At 45.1% G+C, this 18,433-nt stretch overlaps 1 protein-coding gene across 1 annotated transcript in view; it reads right to left on the reverse strand.

The window, feature by feature from the left end:
* LOC146205156 (sodium-dependent noradrenaline transporter-like) overlaps nt 1-18,433 on the reverse strand; it is a 55,447-nt gene that overhangs the window by 20,901 nt on the left and 16,113 nt on the right. Inside the window, exons 8-9 of the mRNA XM_084589842.1 lie at nt 11,973-12,210; nt 7,197-7,337 (exon numbers count right to left, since the gene is read on the reverse strand). Of these exons, the coding sequence (XP_084445968.1) occupies nt 7,197-7,337; nt 11,973-12,210 (379 nt within the window). The remainder of the gene's footprint in view (nt 1-7,196; nt 7,338-11,972; nt 12,211-18,433) is intronic.

Raw genomic sequence — 18,433 nt, forward strand, 5'->3', positions numbered from 1 at the left:
ATATTCAACTTCCGGCTGGCCTTTAAAAATAATAAACTAATCTGTTCAGCAATGCAATCGCATCAGCTCGTAAGGATACATTTATTTATCCGCTCTAAAAGACAGCAAACAAAAGAAAGATGACAAAAGGCGCATCTCTTGTCTTCCAGTCTTGTTCATAGCAACGACGCCCATTTAACGCGATCACTATTCCAGTAAGATACGCACAGGTTGTATCAACTCGGTGTCCAAAACTAAACAAATAAAAAGATGAATCTTGTGTCTGCACTGTATCTCGAGCGTGAATATAGGCACGCGCTAAATGGGGGCTGTACTGCTGCAGAAGTCAACATCCATCAATCTCTAGTAGACGCCCCTGTATCATATACTGATGCTACCTTCTTTCTAATTTTCCTTTTCTTCTTCAAGGCCACCTCGATAATTTCGCTAATCCCTTTTACTACCATGAGTCCGCGTACGCAGTGCACACTTAGGAAGATGTGGACGCTTCTTGTTGTTATCTAGGTGGATTTTGTTATCGAAAGTGATCTTACCTGCAAACTCTAGAATGTATTTATGACTTTAACAAAATTCGGTCGTTCAAAGATAAACATAACACGACTAGCTTCGCCGCGTACGAAGTGGGGAAAGAATCATAATGTATAATGGTCATTTCCGCCTATATCAGCATAGTTACTGCACACTGCTCGCCCCTAAATTCAAAACTTACAAAGTATCAAGGCAGTAGTTTTTACCAAGAGACAAAAAAAAAAAAAAAACAGAAAAAAAAGGAATACAGAATACTTGGAAAGGGGACACACAGCACATTTTAGTCTATCAGTGCGCGCGAAATTTACAGCCGTATTGTGTTCCGCTGTCTATAGAGGAGGCTAATTGCTACTCCTGAAAATAGTGGCCAGCTGTCTTACGCTTTTCAAGGTGCGAGATGTTGTTTCTCGAAAACTTTCTGCACAGCCTGGTTTAATCAAATGAACTAGGAATTAAGACAAAAGTCTATTCTTGTGGGTTTTAGTCCCACAAAGCAGCGCAATGATGAAAATGCTTACAGCCAGTTAAGAGCATTTTTAGAAATTTCTCGAGTTTTCTACACCGTTGAGGCTAATCTAGTTATGAACTCAGTCTGATAAAATAGAGTTAAACAGCAAATACAATTTCATGAAGGGTCTAAGGACTATAGATACAGGTGTGAAATGTAAGTACGAGAAGAACAGGTATGGTTGCCATCGCGAGGCCAGCCTTGGAGAAGAGAGGCAAATTATAGGCCCAGCCATTGAAAGAAAGAACGATGCATCTTCTGGAAAAGCAGGAACACGATTTGTATGGAGGGTGATCAGTTATCAGGTTCGGTGACTAAGCAAGTGTCACCGAACCCTGGTGGCAGCACGTACGTGGGCAGAACATAAACATCGACGAGGACATTACGAAGACATGTGCCTTTGCAGAAGCTCCAGATGCTGATGCGAATGCTTAGGAAGTCCCTAGTCAGTCATTGGATTGTATAAACGCCTCTCTCAATAGGCATGCCTTGGGAAGGGGCGAGAATATATTTGCAATGCACAGGCTGCGAAGTCCTAAGTTTCAGAAGCACCATTCGAGGTCAGCAGCCGTTTTCGCTGAGAAATAATATTAAAAAAATAATCCGTGTTGTTTCTTTATCCTGTAAAATTCTCGATTTTTCCAAACGAAAAAGAAAGAAAGAAAGAAAACGTGGTCGCAGTGTGCTTTGTTTTTACAGTTGGGTTTCAAGTGTAATATATATTTTTTTATTTCGTAATTACGATTTTTCTCAATTTGACCTAAATTTCTCTCACAGACATTTTCTTTCCTGTGGCAGCTTGAAAAATCTGTCAGTATGCAAAAAAAAAAAAAAAAAAAAAACAATGCGATCGCGGTTCTTAAAATACCCCGAAAATGAAAGAAAAATACTTTTCGCAGAAGTTTCTTCTAAATATTCGTGGAGAAGGAAAAATAAATAAGTGACGACTTCCTAAGGCCGTTTAACTTGAGAGTGATGAGCGCTGACCGTTAACCATTTACAGCAGCGGTGTCGTTACACTAACTGCACCTCTTCGAGATCATCTGTTGTCCAAAAGAAAAGACGAAACTCGTCTGATAGTAGGCCGGGAGTTATCTCTCGCACATTGTACGGCTTCGCGCAGACTGGAACGTTAGGTGAACGGCACCAGCTGGAGAGCACTCGCTTGACGACCTCCCAAAATCACCGCAGACGTTACTATCGGCATCCGCTATTCTGCTCACCAATTAAGCATCCCTATCGGGCATTCAAGATTCCACACAGGAGAAAACGATTATTAACTTCCCGCCGCCTGTTTTTGCCACCACACGTCTCTTAAAGTCTGACACTGAAGTTCTCAAAAATTAAGAACCAAACCCGACTATCCCTTATCGCAACTACAAGAAAGCACAAAATGTCTAGAGCCGCATTATTTCTTTTTGATGGTTTTTCATTAATTACGCTAATTTATTCTTCATGACATCTGCTGAAGTCGCACTTCTTCCAAAATATCCCTTTTTTCGGCTGCTTCTGGCATTTAGTATACTCGTTCACATTCTGATTACAGGGGGTGAACCATGTTTGGGGGATAATCGTCAAGACGTTGCTATCGTTTGCCTGCAACTAGTTTGTACTACCTGAATGTGCACCGCATCCCGTTAGAAAGAAAAACATAAGCTGCCATTGTATCCGTGCACCGGCATCCCTGGATTGTCAGCCGATGGGCAATCTAGAGCAACTTGCCCCTTCCAAGAACGCACGGGAGCCCTAGGTACGGCCTACCCTCCGCGCTTACTTAGTTTTGTTTTCTTTTCTAAGAAAGTCTCGTGGCACATGCGCGTGTAGTCCTGGGGTAAAGAAGTCCAGTAGCGCCGGTGGCGACTCGGGGGACTGGGCCAATTAGGCAACGCCTACGAGTCAATCGCCGCGGGCCTCTTTTTATTGCCGTGTCGCGTGTTTGCACGCGGACAGAGCGCAACGTGCGCGCGGCACCCGTAATTGCGCCCGCGGCGGAGTCGCGGTGGCCGGCGCAGCTGGTCCGCCCATCCCGGCGACAATGAAACGCCCCCGGTGCGCGGTCGGACGGAGCCGGCCGCGCTAATTAAGGAGCCACTCGTGGCCCCGGCAAGGCGGCGACGGCCGAGCACCCGCCGAGCTTCGGCTGCACGCCGCTGTCTACGCCGATGATCGCCGAGTCTCGCTGCTTCTCGACACTCTAAGTGAGCGCAAAACGGGTGTCCAGAGCTGGCGGAGGGTTTATGTCCGCCCCTGTGTTCCAGGAACTGGAGAATGGAAAGCTTCCTCCTCGTTTCGTGGAATTGTTCCTTCTTAGCAGCGGGGTCTCGCTTCGTACCCTCTTGTTGATTCATAATTTTACTCTATGTGCTTGCTGGATTTTTTATTTTGCGCCGTAAATTTGACATAGACCCCTTTCAGGCGTGTCAGTGTCCTTCGAGGCATTTAAGCATGATTCTCTCCCTCCTGCCTAAGTACTCCACTCTTCGCAATCTGCATACAGTGCTCCTGACAAGCGTGCTTCACAGCACACACGGGCGCGTGAGACGAAGCACCCTCTTCGGGAGCGTGTTAGGGAGTTGGCGATTGTGTGCGTGATGGCGTGGGTACTAATCTTATCTATTCACAAATACAGTTTAAGAATGGTGAGAAAGGTGGAAGAAGCTTTCACTGCACGTAGGCAAGGATATCGAATTACAGTTAGTTTCAAATAACTTTTGTCATCTTTCATATGTGAATCATAGTGTGTTGGCGAGCCCGTACGACTGTTGGCATCGTCCCCTCTTTAAAGCCGAATGCTGTATGCCCAAGGAAAAATCTCATCTTGCGCTACCAGTTAACCGCATCTGTCTTAGATATTGGATATTCAGATTTGCATAGAAAAGGGGGTTATTACGTGGGAAATCAAGGCGCATTTGCTGAAACTGAGGAGCAAGACTGAAGCACTGAAGAAAAGAGAACAGGAGCAATTACTTTCGTATTCCTCCTTTTTTTTATAGGGGGGAGGGGGGGGGGGAGAGAAGGGAGATGGGTGAAAAATACTTATTCGCAGTTCTGCGTTGCAATGGTGTGGTCTTCAAAAGATGCAGTAAGATGTTTTCGATAGGGTCGAGTGACGATTGCGATTTTACTTGTGACGACGTGGAGCTCTACGTGGTCCAAAACCGCAGTTTAATAACAGAGAGCCCATGTTTAAAATACGTACTTAACTGGCGCGACGCCCTGTTTTCCTGCTCTTAATATTTCACCAGACCATGTAAACAACAAGTTAATTTCTTCTTAAAGCAAAGAGAAAGATTGGCCCAGAAATCTGGTTAGCGCCTTAGTGCACGACGGGAAAAGTTTTCGTTCTGAGCTAGGACGAAAGCGGACGAGGCGAACCACTTCGCGGCTGCCTGGCATAAGTGTCGCGTGACTGAGCAGGTGTTCTGCTGTCCGTTGGCATGGTACGTCCAGCGGAGCGCGAGCTCACTGCCTGGAACGCGAGGCCGCAATCTCGAGTTCTTGAGATGCTTTGTTCCCTCTCTTTAGACTACGAAGATGTGAACAAGCATAGCGGAATTTCTGCGGCGAGCAGAGTATCAGGCATTCATGAGGCATCTGAGCAACATAAACCATTAAATATTTAACGCTGGACTAACTTGTGCGGCACACCTTTTTACGCGTGGCGAGTTTCCGGAGAGGCCACAAAAGTGAAATGAGTGGCGTAGTTCTCCTGCAGAAAATGACGACGCAAGCGCGACACGAGCCACGCAGCCCTGCTGAAAATCTTGTTTTCCTCGATGCAGAAATTTGTTTGTTGTCCTATTAAACACCAGGCGCGAGAAAGAGCCCTTCAGGCACTTTTGCACGTGCGGTCGGTGGTGGAAATGAAGCGGCCATTGGTGAAGGTACCAGCAGTAACTGACAGCGCGACGCTAAGGGCAGTTCGTGATATGCGACTTCATTTCTTTTTATTTTATTGGTGCGCAGCGGAAAGTAAAGTTACGTGGAAGGTTGAGGTCCTCAACACGATCGGGAAACTGTAACCTTTAATGCTGGAGCATGAAACTGAAGCTTGAGACATTTGTAATGCCCACGCGTACGCGCAAAATTTCTTATTTCCAGGTTACCGCAGGACGCGTATGCAGCTGGCTGTATACTATGACGTCATCGAATACCGCTTTTATTTCCTTTCTTCTGTTCTACCGTTGTCCAAGAGTAGTAGCGCTGAAGTAGCACGCCACAGACACGTTCCTCCGGTCAACCCCCCGCATCTTCCACTCTACCCTGCCACACTAGGCTCTGTGAGTTTCAAGTTCTGATTTGCTAGCAAAGTTCTAGTCTGGCTTTGTTATATACTCAGCATGGGCAGTAGTTTAGAAAGTAACGCGGGCAATGCTACCGTCACCGAGCTAGGAGGTCTGTGGTTCTGACTCATACTCTCTCACGCTTGGCTCATACCCTATAGTCGGATCCAAGTCAAGAAAAAATCGGCTTTTGACCCTCGAGGGACGCCCTGCAGTTAATGGCGTCGACCGATTCTCATGACCGCGAGCATAGTCCCCTTAGACCTGCTAGCGTGGCAACGCAGGACGTGGCTCAATGGGATAAACCGCGTGATCATCAGGGTAGGTCGACGCTGAAAGGCCACCTTTGAGAGGCCCCTTTTTTCTGGTGTTGTATTTGCTGGCGGCAGAGATTTGCACGGCCGCAGAACTGTGCCACAACTCACGATTTCAGTTGGTATATATGCGTCGCTACGGCGAAGCGATTGTCGGCAGATTAACTAATTCCACCTGTAGCTAACCACAACCTCAACCTCGGAGTTAAACGTTCAGTTCACTTTAGCTTTAGTTGCGAAATTTCAAACTACGATGCTGCCATGAGAACTCTTTTTGTGAGATATTATTTCTGACTAAATCTACTCAAAAGACACCAAAAAAGGTCACCACGTAGGGTGTAGGAAGCATGCACGCATTTTAGTACTAAATGAGCAAACATGCAATGACGAGCCCTTTCTACCATATAATGATAGCGAAAGCTCACGGGGATAAAAAGTGAGGATGCATATGTGTAGTACGAAAACAAAGAAGATCTCCGCGTAGAGAAACAGTTGGAGTTTCAATCCCTTGTTCTTTTTTTTTTTTATTTATTCCAAGATGGGGCCATACCGTATGTGTACAGAAAACCCTTATGGACAGCCTGAAGCCCTTCATTCTTTAGTGATGCAGTAAGAGCTCCGCTGTACGGCTGAGAAGCAAACCTCTCTGCCTGGTTACTTATGGCAAAGTGGACACAATGCTATGAAAAGCGATATTAAAAAAAGAAAAGAAAAGATTGCTCGCACGTTTAGCGTCAGGGCGGCTAAATACACGAAAGATGTAGCGTCACAGTATTCTATGTAACTGGTTTCTGAGTGTGTGCAATAACGCCGGCAACTACAATTCGCCGTGGCTGCTCGCTTCGCGAATGAAAGCGGCAAACATGGGCAAAATGCTGCATAGTCGGTATCGGTTTTCACTTACCCAGGCAAAATATCCATAGATTAAGTTCTAGATCTCTGCCTAAAACGAGTTAAAATTGCCAACGCTATTAGCATGGCAGCAAGAGATTGCACAATAAACGACCCACATAGGCAGCACTCGCTCGTCCGAAGTCTGCAGATTATGTCGTGAAATCTACGGACATGGATTGGACACGTTGTTTTTCTTTAATTTTTACATTTACGAGGAAGCACTCATTTTATTATACTTACAGGATAATCAAGTCAAATAACAAAGCATAAAAAAGTTTAACATTAGGTAGCCTCTCAGACGTTGGCGATTGTATTAGGAAGAGCGGTTCTACAGGAAATGTTCATGGCCGGCGCAGTTTCATGACATACAAATTCTTCTTTTAAGCTAAATGCGATCGAGAGGCTTCCGCAAAAATTAATTGCGTTTGCAAAAAAAGTCTTTCCAGCTTGAGAAGACTATCTCGGTTTCAGCCCAAAAATTTCAATTTTGAGGGCAAAATGCATCCCCCCATTCATTTTCTCGCGTGCTTGAGCCGAGGAGGGGCAAATATGCCTGTCTCGTTGAAACACAGTCTGCGAGAAATATGAATGGAAAAGCAAGAGGGCAAAAATGTACTCTCATTTGCTTCTATAAGTGCGCGTCCGTAGCGTTGTCTGCATGCCACTGACCCTGGTGACGTTGACGATGGAGACGCAGAAGGAGGCGCAGATGACCACCGCCGTGAATATTTCCCGGCGGCAGCGCCAGCGCGAGAAGAACGTCTTGAACTCGTCCATGAGGCCCGTGATGACGCTCTCCAGGCCGCCCATCTGCGAGAGCCCCCGTGAGAAGAGCCCCGCCGCGCCACCTGCGTCTCGCTCAATGCGACGAGGGCCCTGCTTGACGAGAGGCGGTTCATTGAGCGAGGCTGGCGCGCAATAAGGCGCATTCCGATAAGCATTTCTGCAGGAACGCTCAAAAGGGAGCGGGGAGGCGATCGGAGACGAAGGGAACGGCAGTAGATATGAATTTGAACAAGCCCAGAATATTATTCCATCACAGCTTCTGCCGAATGATGTTGTTTAATGCGCAGCCTATTACTATAGAGCTAATGTTCCTCCGGAGAGGCATTTGAGATTAACGCTGTTAAACAATTAACAGCCATGCAATATCGCCTGAGAAATACGGAATTTCGTAGACCACGATCTAGCCTTCTTTCTCACGTCGCTTTAGCACAGGTGCCAATTAAGCTTGGAATATTTAATAAACGCATTTGCTAGTGTATTCACCTCGACCATGCTATAGATTCTGCATGAACTAAGCACTCCAAGATTCAAGTCATCAATTGGTATTTACAGATAGTGTTTGGTCGCACATATGCTGAATCGCATATAAGCATAGCGGTGCGAACCTCGACCAGAGTCTACAGCATGCGCTTGGGAGAAATTAGGCTACAGCGAATATTTTATGCTGAAAGTAAAAAAAAAAAAAAATTTCCTCTGGAATGCGTTGAGTGACGACACCTAGTTGGTTGGCGAAACGATGATTAGTGCAGTGATGATTCCACTCATGACAGCCTCTGCACAAACACAGCATATGTAGACAAACAACGATAGGGTGCACACGTGGGTGGGGGAATCGCATACTCTGCACTGCGCTGGTCTCCGTGATACCGATTCGTCGCCAGGAAGGTGCGGTTAAGTATAAGGTTGGCCGTCTCCTCTAACCAGCAGCTTCTCGTGTATTAAGTGTTTTTACTCGAAATAAGCCAAATCCAGATATCTAAACTAAGTAAAATTTTTCTTTATTTTAAGAATAAAATTAAAATAAATTTTAAAATAAAATAATAAAATAAATAAAATAAAATCATAGAAAATTAATTTTTTTTTTTGTAATGGCACGCATATCCACATATCTTTCCTTTGAGAAAACGATTGCAGCGACAGTTTTTCCGTAGTGCCTAGAAAACCTGTGCGCAAATTGTGTCAAAAAAGAAAAGAAAAAGTAGGTTGATAGGCGGTATAGCTTGCCTAAGCCTAGATATATATGCAGAATCAATGTTTAGCAGTAATTTAGCTAAGTTTTGCTTCGTATAACTTCCTCTACTTCTCCTTTCATAGGATTTAATCTTCTCCACAACCACCAATAGCAGCACAGCGTCGGCGAAACGGCAACGAAGCGGGAAATCGAAGCGCGCTTCACTTGCTTTGTTCAGCCTTGCTTTGCCCTCTCTTGTCATGTGTAGCCGAGTATTTAAAGGGTACTTCAAGCTTTTATTACGATGAAAAAGACCTAATTAGTGCAACTTTTGACGGAGGAGACGTAGACGATGAAAACGACGTCTGAAACGCGACGTGGTGAGGCTTGCGGTGAGATAAAATATTGATCACTTTCTTCTCGCTTGCCGAAGGTTTTCACATCAGAGGAGGGTGCATTTAGAAACTCCAATTGCACGCTTGGGATTTACGTTGTCGGTCCCGCTTCTACTCTCCTTCGGCGCGAGTGCGAAAGGATTTGCGTTGCCTCAAATTTGTCAGTACTTACATAACTACATCACAGCTACGGACATGATTCCCTTGCTAATTGTATTCCAAATTTACAGACTTCCAAATTTTTGCTTCATATTTTTTCTTTCATTAACTTTTGTGATCTTAAGTCTTATATTTTTGTTTAGTTGTCAATTACTTTAATACACTAATTCAGTTTGTGTGGGACATTTGGCAGTCAACACTGAACCCTGGCCAATCCCCCTTCGTGGGTATGTGCCAAATATCAAAGCAGAAGAGGAAGAAGAAGACTGGCATCTTAGCGTGTGAAGGAGCCGGCTACTGAGACGACGCTGTCAATAAAGAAAAAAAAAACACATAAAGGGAAAACCGAGATAGCGAAACGTTCTTAAACGGTGGCCAGTGAAGCTGAACTCTTGGTCTCGGCCTGAGTTTGAAACCAACTGACGGCGAGTTTCTTATCTGGCGCATTAATTATTGTTTTAGCATCGTCTATTTGTCCCAACTTTGATTGTGCATTGTGGGATACAATCTTTGTCTGACCTAGTTAATTCGTATGATCCTCTTTCTAGTTCAAAACGATTGTGTTGCGGACGTTATGACAGAGAAATAAAATTTCATAAAGTTTAAATAATTTTGAAATAAGTTTTAAAACTTTGCATTTCATTGTACTTTATATAAAATTAACGAAAATCATTTAATGGGGCGAGTTGGGTACGGGCTATCGGACACAGCCAGGAGAGGACAGTGAAAACGGTTGTGTGGTCTTTTTGCGTGCTGTATGCATCTACCATTTCGAAGCCAATATTTAATTTAGGATGCTGCACAAAAAGGAAGTAAACTTTAGATCCCACACGTTCTAGCTTGCTTTCAAGCGTTCTAGCTTTACCGCCGTCTAAACCGGATGTTACGCTTGCGCTTGTGACAGAAACCTGATATTCGCTTTTCCCTGCTTGTGTTGGTGAAGCACCGCAGTGTGCCCGATTGTGGACATTAAATGTTCTCATCGCGTTTCTTTTAACTTCGGAGAAAAATAATTTTGACCATTATTTTGCTTTAAACAACACTGTAGAAATGGAGTGTTCGGAGCGAAACTAGTTCAAATCTAGAGTTTCGCATCGAAGAATGAAACCCTAAATTTACATCCAGATTTACATCCAGATTAGTTGCGCACCTTTTTAGCATATGGTGGCGTAGAGTTGCTCTAACTTACATCTAAAGTTCATTACACAAAAACAAGGATAGCGCTACAGCTTGTGCGGATAATAAATTTTGGCGTTTTCCTCAGTATCTGTTTACGTGGTTTTTGCACATTTCGAAGAAAAAAAAAAACTGTTTGTACGCATGTACAGCTGTCTTTTTTCCCGCAGTCTTCCTAGGCTAGCGGGAAATGGGCATGCGGATGAACAGGGTATGCGGGAGAACTAGTAATACATAGGGGTGTGCGAATAGTACTTTTTCCAAACCGAATTGAATACGAATAGTGCGCTCTTGCTGTTGAATCGAGTACAAATCGAATTCCCTGCAGGTTTGTGCGCGCTGATTACGAAACATGAAAAAGTGTCTATAATTAAATTTTATTCAGAATGCTGTTTGACGTATAGTTCACAACAATGCGCAGCTGCGTCAATTTTGAGTACAGGTGAGATCAAGTCTAAACCTTAAAAAAAAAAAAAAAAAAAAAAAAGATTGCGAAGTGCCATAATTACTAATAAGAAGAAATTAGTGCCCAGTAAAGTCGAATAGAGTTGGTACGGGTAAATGAAATTACTAGATGCAGCTTGGCTAGATGTACAGGGTCATCCATTTCTAGCTATGACATGGTAACTGCTTTCAACGCGCCATTGCATCCGACCTGGTTATGCATTAAAGCTAAGTGGCAGGTCCGGCAAAGCATCCCCTTCAGGTCCATCTGTACATGTATCGTTTGGCTTTGATATGCGTCTGCGTGCAACGCAATTTTGATTTGAACGCAGTGACCATGTTATAGCTAGATGTGGACGACCCTGTACAGCTTGGCACTACTAGAACACACAATTAGAAATAGAGTGCTGCCAACATTGCATAAGCCGAACAACATCACATCAACTAAGAGAAGATAAGAGAATGCTTTCTCGCACTAGCCATCAGAAATGTTTAAAATGCTTGACTGGATTAAGGCACCAGCACTGCTGGGAAATGGCATCGAAAATGTAGATAAAGGACTAGATTAATATGCAGACGTGTCGTAATTGTACGAGCAACGATCATTCGCAAAGATAAAATTTTATTAGGAAAGGTGGAATATTAAAAGTAGTGCAGAAGCAGTGAAACAAAGCGCATAAACATGTAGCGCCACTTCTTGGGGAATGATGGATGCGTGAGCCATGGCACGACTATGAAAAGTGGCTTCCGCGATTGTAGATATGTCCGATCTTTAAGGCCTGCAATATAAATGTTTCCATACGAATGGATCGCGTCGCGGCCACGCTGAAGCCTGTAGGCTCCCTAAAATCTCTGCTACTCGCGTAGGTTGATTGAGGCAGCAAGCTGCACGTGCTCGGAGCTGACGCTGCCTTCGAGAAAGTCGCCGGAGGTTACCGAGGCGTTCTTTCATGACAGTTACTCTAAAAGTACTCGAACATTATTCGACGTTTTGGAAAGATACTAGAGCAGTCTCGAATAATTTTTTATTTCCCCTATATGATTCGTTTAATGAATCGAATATAAGAATATTCGATTCTGTATTCTAAAATTCCAAATATTCGTACAGCCCTAGTAATACAGCTGGCGTTGTAATAGAAAGTAGATTTGCCATGAGTTTTCTGCCTCCTGTAACACGATACACAGCCCCGAATAAGCAGCGCTGTAAGCAGGCTCTGGTACCTACGATATTTTATATACCTCAGTGCCTCTTAAGTTACTCCTATGCTGCACTTATTCGGTTCAATCATGCTGTGAGTGAGTGTAGACACGGACCGCGCTGTCTAGTCCCAGCGTGAGCAGCATGACGAAGAAGAGCACGGCCCACAGGGGACCTCCGGGCAGCGTGGCAATGGCCTCGGGGTACACCTGGAACACCAGTCCATGTCCCTCGGTGGCCACCTGCTGGATGGGCACGCCTTGCTTGGCCGCCATGTAGCCGAGGTACACGAAGATCACGAAGCCGCTGTAGAAGCTCGTGAAGCTGTTCACCGCCGTCGTCATGAGGCAGTCCCTGCGTGCGCACATCGTCGCCTGCTCCGCTATAATGTCCAGTGGCAACGCCCCCGCCCTTCCTCCCTGTACTCAGTTTCCTCGGTAAAATAGTGGTCACCGTTAAAACTACGCTTACCTTTCTTGATTATTTAAATACACGCGAGTGGGTATGCTGGCATCTTTAAGCGGTGGCGACTAAAGTGTGACCTCGCTAAACTGGATCACACTTTTTAAAGATTTAACTAATGATCCTCATTAAATAAAAATTAAGATCACTAGTTTGGCGATGAACGCGATGCCCAGAAGAATAAATATCCAGGCCTAGTGTAGACCCAGTGGGGAAAGGAGCAAAAGTATTACGTGCAGGACGAGGCTTACGGCATGCCGAAGACAGACGAAAAGTGAATGGTATTCAAGGCAAGGCTCGGTAAAACAAATTTTCTTGTTTCCGCAGCAGGTATACTTCCGGTTGTATAATCGACTGGACTGTACACAGAAAACACGGTGTGCAGTAGCAACCCCCCCCCCCCCCCCCCCCACACACCCTCCCCTTTCTTCATAAAAAGCTATTCTTTCACATTCGGAGAGTCGTGTGTCAGCCGAGCTGACCGAAGTTCTGAAAACTCACTGGCAGCTAAGCTGTTTGCAAACAAGACTGCTGTCGATCAAAAATTGCCGGTCAATAGCCAGACACATAAACATGTTTTTGCATCGTGAAGTTCAAGCCCTTCGATGCTTAAAGCTGCGCTTTTTCATATGTGGTCAAATGTATTGAAGGCAGTAGAGTAGATGCTTGGACTTGACGCATGATACCAAAGAAAAAAAAAACGTAGCGCAAAAGAAGGCACGGGCACATGAAGAAGACACAGTGTGTCTTCGTTCTATAACCGTGTCTTTTTTGCACTGCAGTTTTTCGCAGCGAATTCGGAATGCACACAATCTCTCGACAAAACAAAGAATTCTGAATAGTTAGAGTAGAGTCTTTGTTCATAAGACCTGCTACTTTCTGTCAATATCGCACAGTTGTGTTGAATACACCATTGCTGAACTGGGGAAGAACAGAGGGAAGAGGAGGGCACAGCTTAGCGCTTTGTTCCATCAGATGCGTACTTATGTGTACAATTTTGACAAACAATAATGAAACATATTTACTAACTGGTGCAACTTACGGCCGTGTTAAAATTTAGTTAGCATAGCAGTTAGATGTTTTTTTTTTTTTCACGACGAAAAAAAGAACAGACTGAATACTGTCGAAAAAGCAGAAGTTTACAATCAGCTACATTACTGCCCTCGGCAAGCATTTCAGTCTCAACTCATAATGTTGGCACGTAATATTGCTGACGGTTCAAGGGCAATTACATGTGCAAAAATGACGTGTTATCAGTGCCTCGTTGCTACGAAGGCGTCATCGCTCGCCTAGTGGCAACGCGACGCAAAGCATGACCTGTTGCGTATCCCTTCTCCAATACATTATGCAACGAGGAGCATAATTTTACGGTCACGCAACAGTTGTCAGGACATACGCATCAGGCAGCTTTTGCAGCGGAGTTGCAAAAGTTTATTTTCGCCGCAGACTGCCAACGCACGGCCTGTCTGGGTTTTGGGCCTTCTGGCACTCCCCGAGACAGTTAATTCTTGGCAGTCTCTCGGTTCGCTAAAGCCGTAACTCAGCCTTTGTGTCAGGTTCGAATGATTCAGACCGCGCTTGAGACGCCATTTTAGCGGGCAAACAGAAAACTCGAATTAAGAATTCTGTCTCACGCAAGCGGCCAGTCACGAAATGGCTTGTTTTATCTGCACGGGCGAGAGCATGCCTTAGTAGACGGATAGGTTTTTCCGTTAAAGCGGTGCTGACTCGCGCAAGCATCAGCCCTATTGAGCGCCACTCCTGAATCAACGTGCATCGCACTCGACGATTCTATTAAGCAGGCGCACTACATTGACTCATACAATGACCGCTGCTAGGTTTGATGTTTTTTTTTTCTTTGCTTTTCGTTAATGTTGGTAGCCGTTCGGTATGAACAGTCGCTGTACCCACCACACTAACGGGACGGCGTGTCGTGCTTGAAAATCAGCGAGCAGTTGAGTAAAACAAGAGCCACATATTTAAGGTACGTATTACATCCAATTCCAGTGAATGCGCTTGAAACAGTTTGGTATTTGCTCCGACTTTACCGGATTAAGGTAAATCTCGTTACGAGAGACACTCGGTTATAAGAGACATTTGAAAATGGTTTGGTTGGTTTTCCTATGTCTGCCATGTTAACAACATTTCATACATGAGACATGATTACAAGAGACACTCGGTTACTAAGGGCAACTTTTTCAGGTCCGTGGAGTAAATTCTTCACTATTTAGAAAAGACACAACCCAGATGTGCTCATGCAATGCATCTGGAACGTACCGACTCGTACATGATGCACTTCAGATTCCCTTAGCTAAATTCTGTTCCATATCAGTGTCCTTTTTGTTGTGTATGTCAGGAACTGAGGAGTGCTTCCTCATGATTGGAAAGTCAAAACAGCATCGCATTACTGTTACCTACGAAGCAAATCAAAATGCATGAATGACATCCAGCATTTTTAACTCCTCACTGTTAAAATTTGATTACAAGATGAAAGCTTAGAATCCTGATGTCTATCTCTTTGTGAATCATCAAAGGGTTACGAGCCTGTAAGCATCTGAGGGTGACGAGCGTGTAAGAGTGTCTCAAAGGTATTAAAGCAACAGGAAGACTTGCAAAGTGAAGTGCTTTACCTCCAGAATTTGGGAAGGAATATCACTCTGCACTCACAAAAAATACACACAAGTATGAATAACTTCTTTAAGCTTTCCTGAACAATTTCCTGTTAATGCGTGTGAATGCATTTATATGCTGATGTGCAATGAACTGATCAACACAGTGATTTTATAATTTTCGGTTACAAGGGACCTCACTTACAAGAGACATCTTTTTCGGGTCCCTTGAGTGTCTCTTGTAACGAGGTTTTACTTATTTGACAGCTGAGAACGAGGTAGTAAGACTGGTTCCTGCAGAGGTATTAATCAACTTTCATGACCGCAGTGAGGCATGACTACGTAGACGGCATCTGCAGCCGCTCGAGGCACATGATGACGTTAAAGGTCAATTCAGAGGACCGGAGCGTGGATTGCACGCGTGGACCGCTGCCACGTGACGCAAACGTCATCCCTCATCCACTCAAGGCCACTCAGACGAGTGACATTTGCGTCGCATTGTAGCGGTTCATTCCGCTCATCTCGAAGGCGACCGCGAGGCACAATCATAAGGCTTGATTCGCCTAGGACGGCACTGATGCATTTCACAGGCTGTACAATACGAGGATCACCAGACGTCTTGCTTGGCCCCGAGAGCAAGCGTGAAAAAAAAAAAAGGAATAAACGGTAAGCCTGCGAAGGCTCGTTAAGGTCGCTGTTTATGACCCTCAGGACGGCAGCCCGAAGAGAGAAGGCTTCGTGTGCGCAGTTTCCCCCGCTTCCTTTTCCGCTGCTTGGCTGCTCGCTCCCCAATAACTACTATTTGAACACCTCACGCCAATGAGTCTGACTTGGCTCTTGCTGCCACGAACGTCCAGGGAATCAAGTACCTGCCGGAGTAGCGTTGGACTCCAAACTGGGTAATATTTTAAACACGTGCGCGCTGAAAAAGCGGTCACAAGAAAACGGAAAGAAAGGAAGCCCGAATGTTTTACTTCAGGGTTTTATTAGAAACACTCGCTCGATCTCTGTCTCGTACCAGCGGCCGCTTACTTCCGTGCTAGTTATCAGCGGGTATCAGCGTTCAATTACTTATCAGTGTTCAAGTTGGGCATATTGACACGTGTAGCACGGTATGCCGAATCGCTTTACCTTCTGCAACAGCGGCTTATGTAGCGAAGTTTTTCGTCGAGCCCATCGTCCTCCGTCACGGGACTCCCTAGGTCTTGATCACTAATCGTGGTGCCGCGCTCATGTCCCAGATAATGGCAGAGATCTTGCGTTTAAGCAACACGCACCACCGCAGAATTGCAGCATACCACCCCCAAACGAACGGGTAGGACCACGTATTCTGACTCTGCGCTCTGCCGACGCTTTAACGTTTCAGTTATGCCGGAGCCAGCATCGGGACGATGCACCTTTTTTTTTTCTTTTTTTTTTAAGGGGGGGGGGGGGGGGATAGTGTCACCCGTGCTATCCGTGTCAGTCGTGAAGGGGAAGAAGAGAAGATAGCGCGGATTGCGCGTGGTTCTGGGCCGCCGCTGCTTTGCCTGGTCGAGCTCCTGTTCTCTGGCTCCTGCTCCTCAAAGCCCCGACCCCGTCCTTTGATCCTGTCCTTCTGGACTGACGTCCGGGTAGCCGCTCTTTACCGCAATTTCTCCTCACCGTTTAGCGCGTTATTCAGGGCTGAAGCGCCTCTCTTCCCCATGTGGCCTGAGCCGCCAAATAACTCCCCCCCCCCTTCCTCCCCCTCCCCCGAAACAAACAGGCCCTCAGTGCAACGTGACGCACTTTATTTCGACCGGAACAATCTTCGCTCGCCTTCGGCATTACGCGATTTGCGCAAGGGCAACTTCGGGCTAGCATGAAGGGACCAAACGTCCCCTAGCCCCAGGTATGTGGAGCACAAGGCCAAGGGAAGGCCCACTGGAAAACCGCTTTGTGGCACTGGAAATCCCATACCAGTTCGGAATTGCAATCATGACGTGCCGTTCGGCGGATCGACAGTGCCGATGAAGCAAAGTTTTTTTGCGTACATGAGATGTTCAATGGCATTAGGCTCAAGTTTATGAGCGGTACCATACGGAATCGGGCAATAAAAATAAAAAAAAAAAACCTTTTCACAAGTTTTTTTTTTTTTTTTTTTTTTTTTTTTTTAACAAGGAAATCAGCCAGTGAGAAAGAGTATGTTTTGTGCGGTGGGCGCCACAATATAAGGTATTGCCGAGACGGGCAGATTTATTGCAGCTGTGAACAATAAAAAGGAATTGGTACCCCGCCGGGGTGGCGCAGTGGTTACGACGCTCGACTACTGTTCCCAAGGACGCGGGATCGAATCCCGGCCTCGGCGGCAGCTTTTCGGTGGAGGCGAAAAGCAAGGCGTCCGTGTGCTGTGCGATGTCAGTGCACGTTAAAGAACCCCAGGTGGTCGAAATTTCCGGAGTCCTCCACTACGGCGTCTCTCATAGCCTGAGTTGCTTTGGGACGTTAAACCCCACAAACCAACCAAAAGGAATTGGCCACAAAGCACAGATAGCACATATGCCAGTCATAAGTGAGGCTAAACTGCAGGGCTCGAATAGTTCTAGACGTAACGGACCTGCGCTGTCGCGAGTTCCGTAGCTGACGCCTCTAGGCTAACGGTGCGTATTTATTACGCAGAGTGATTCTTTAACCGTTCCAAACATGTGCATATGTTAACACCTACGAGAGACACGTCGGTGTGGTATGTGTAGGGGGCTTTTACAGCAAGGCGGGACCATGTGCGTAATATAGCTTGACGATAACGATTGATTAATTAAACTGAACTAACCAGCCATTTTATTTTTTATTTTCAAGGGGCAATGTTACAATGAGAAATTGAATGCTGCCAACTGCAAAAATAAGTCCTTGTTTTTAAGATTTCTCAATCGACGGTGTTGGTTTAGTTATGGAACGTCAAAAATACGCAGTTGAAAGCTCTCTGACTAGGCTTTTCGAATCACACACTCATAAAATGGCGTCTTTCACGTTTCTTACGCGTGAAATGCAGACGTCGTTTATGTATTTGGTAATTTTAAAAAAATAGGTCGGTTTTGACGACATTACCACGCTTAACAATTTCATTACATAATTATGTCATGCTAAAAAGCCAACTCAACGAGCTTTCAAATGCGCATTTTTGACATTGGATATTTCAAATCACACTGCCGATAAAATTAATTACATACGGGGCTCACCGCTGATGTTGACGGCCTTCAATTTCACAATACAATTTTGCCCTTTAGAAAATAAAATGTTGACTATAGTTAATTATTAGTCTAATTATCAAGCTCTGTGACGTACGTGACGAGTTCCTTGCTGTAAATCCACTTGCACAGATGTAGTTCTCGTATTTTTTTAAATACGTCGTCCGAAACGGTTAAAAAAGGGTCATCTGGTAGAACACCTCAAGCATCGTCGAACGTCTCACTCCTGCGGAATGATCAAAATTTGGGTCATTTTTATACGTGAAATAATTATTAAACGCAACCCTAGGTTTACAGGCA

This window comes from Amblyomma maculatum, chromosome 1 (assembly GCF_055883805.1).
Source record: "Amblyomma maculatum isolate TAMU_Amacu chromosome 1, ASM5588380v1, whole genome shotgun sequence".
Lineage (NCBI taxonomy): Eukaryota > Metazoa > Arthropoda > Arachnida > Ixodida > Ixodidae > Amblyomma > Amblyomma maculatum.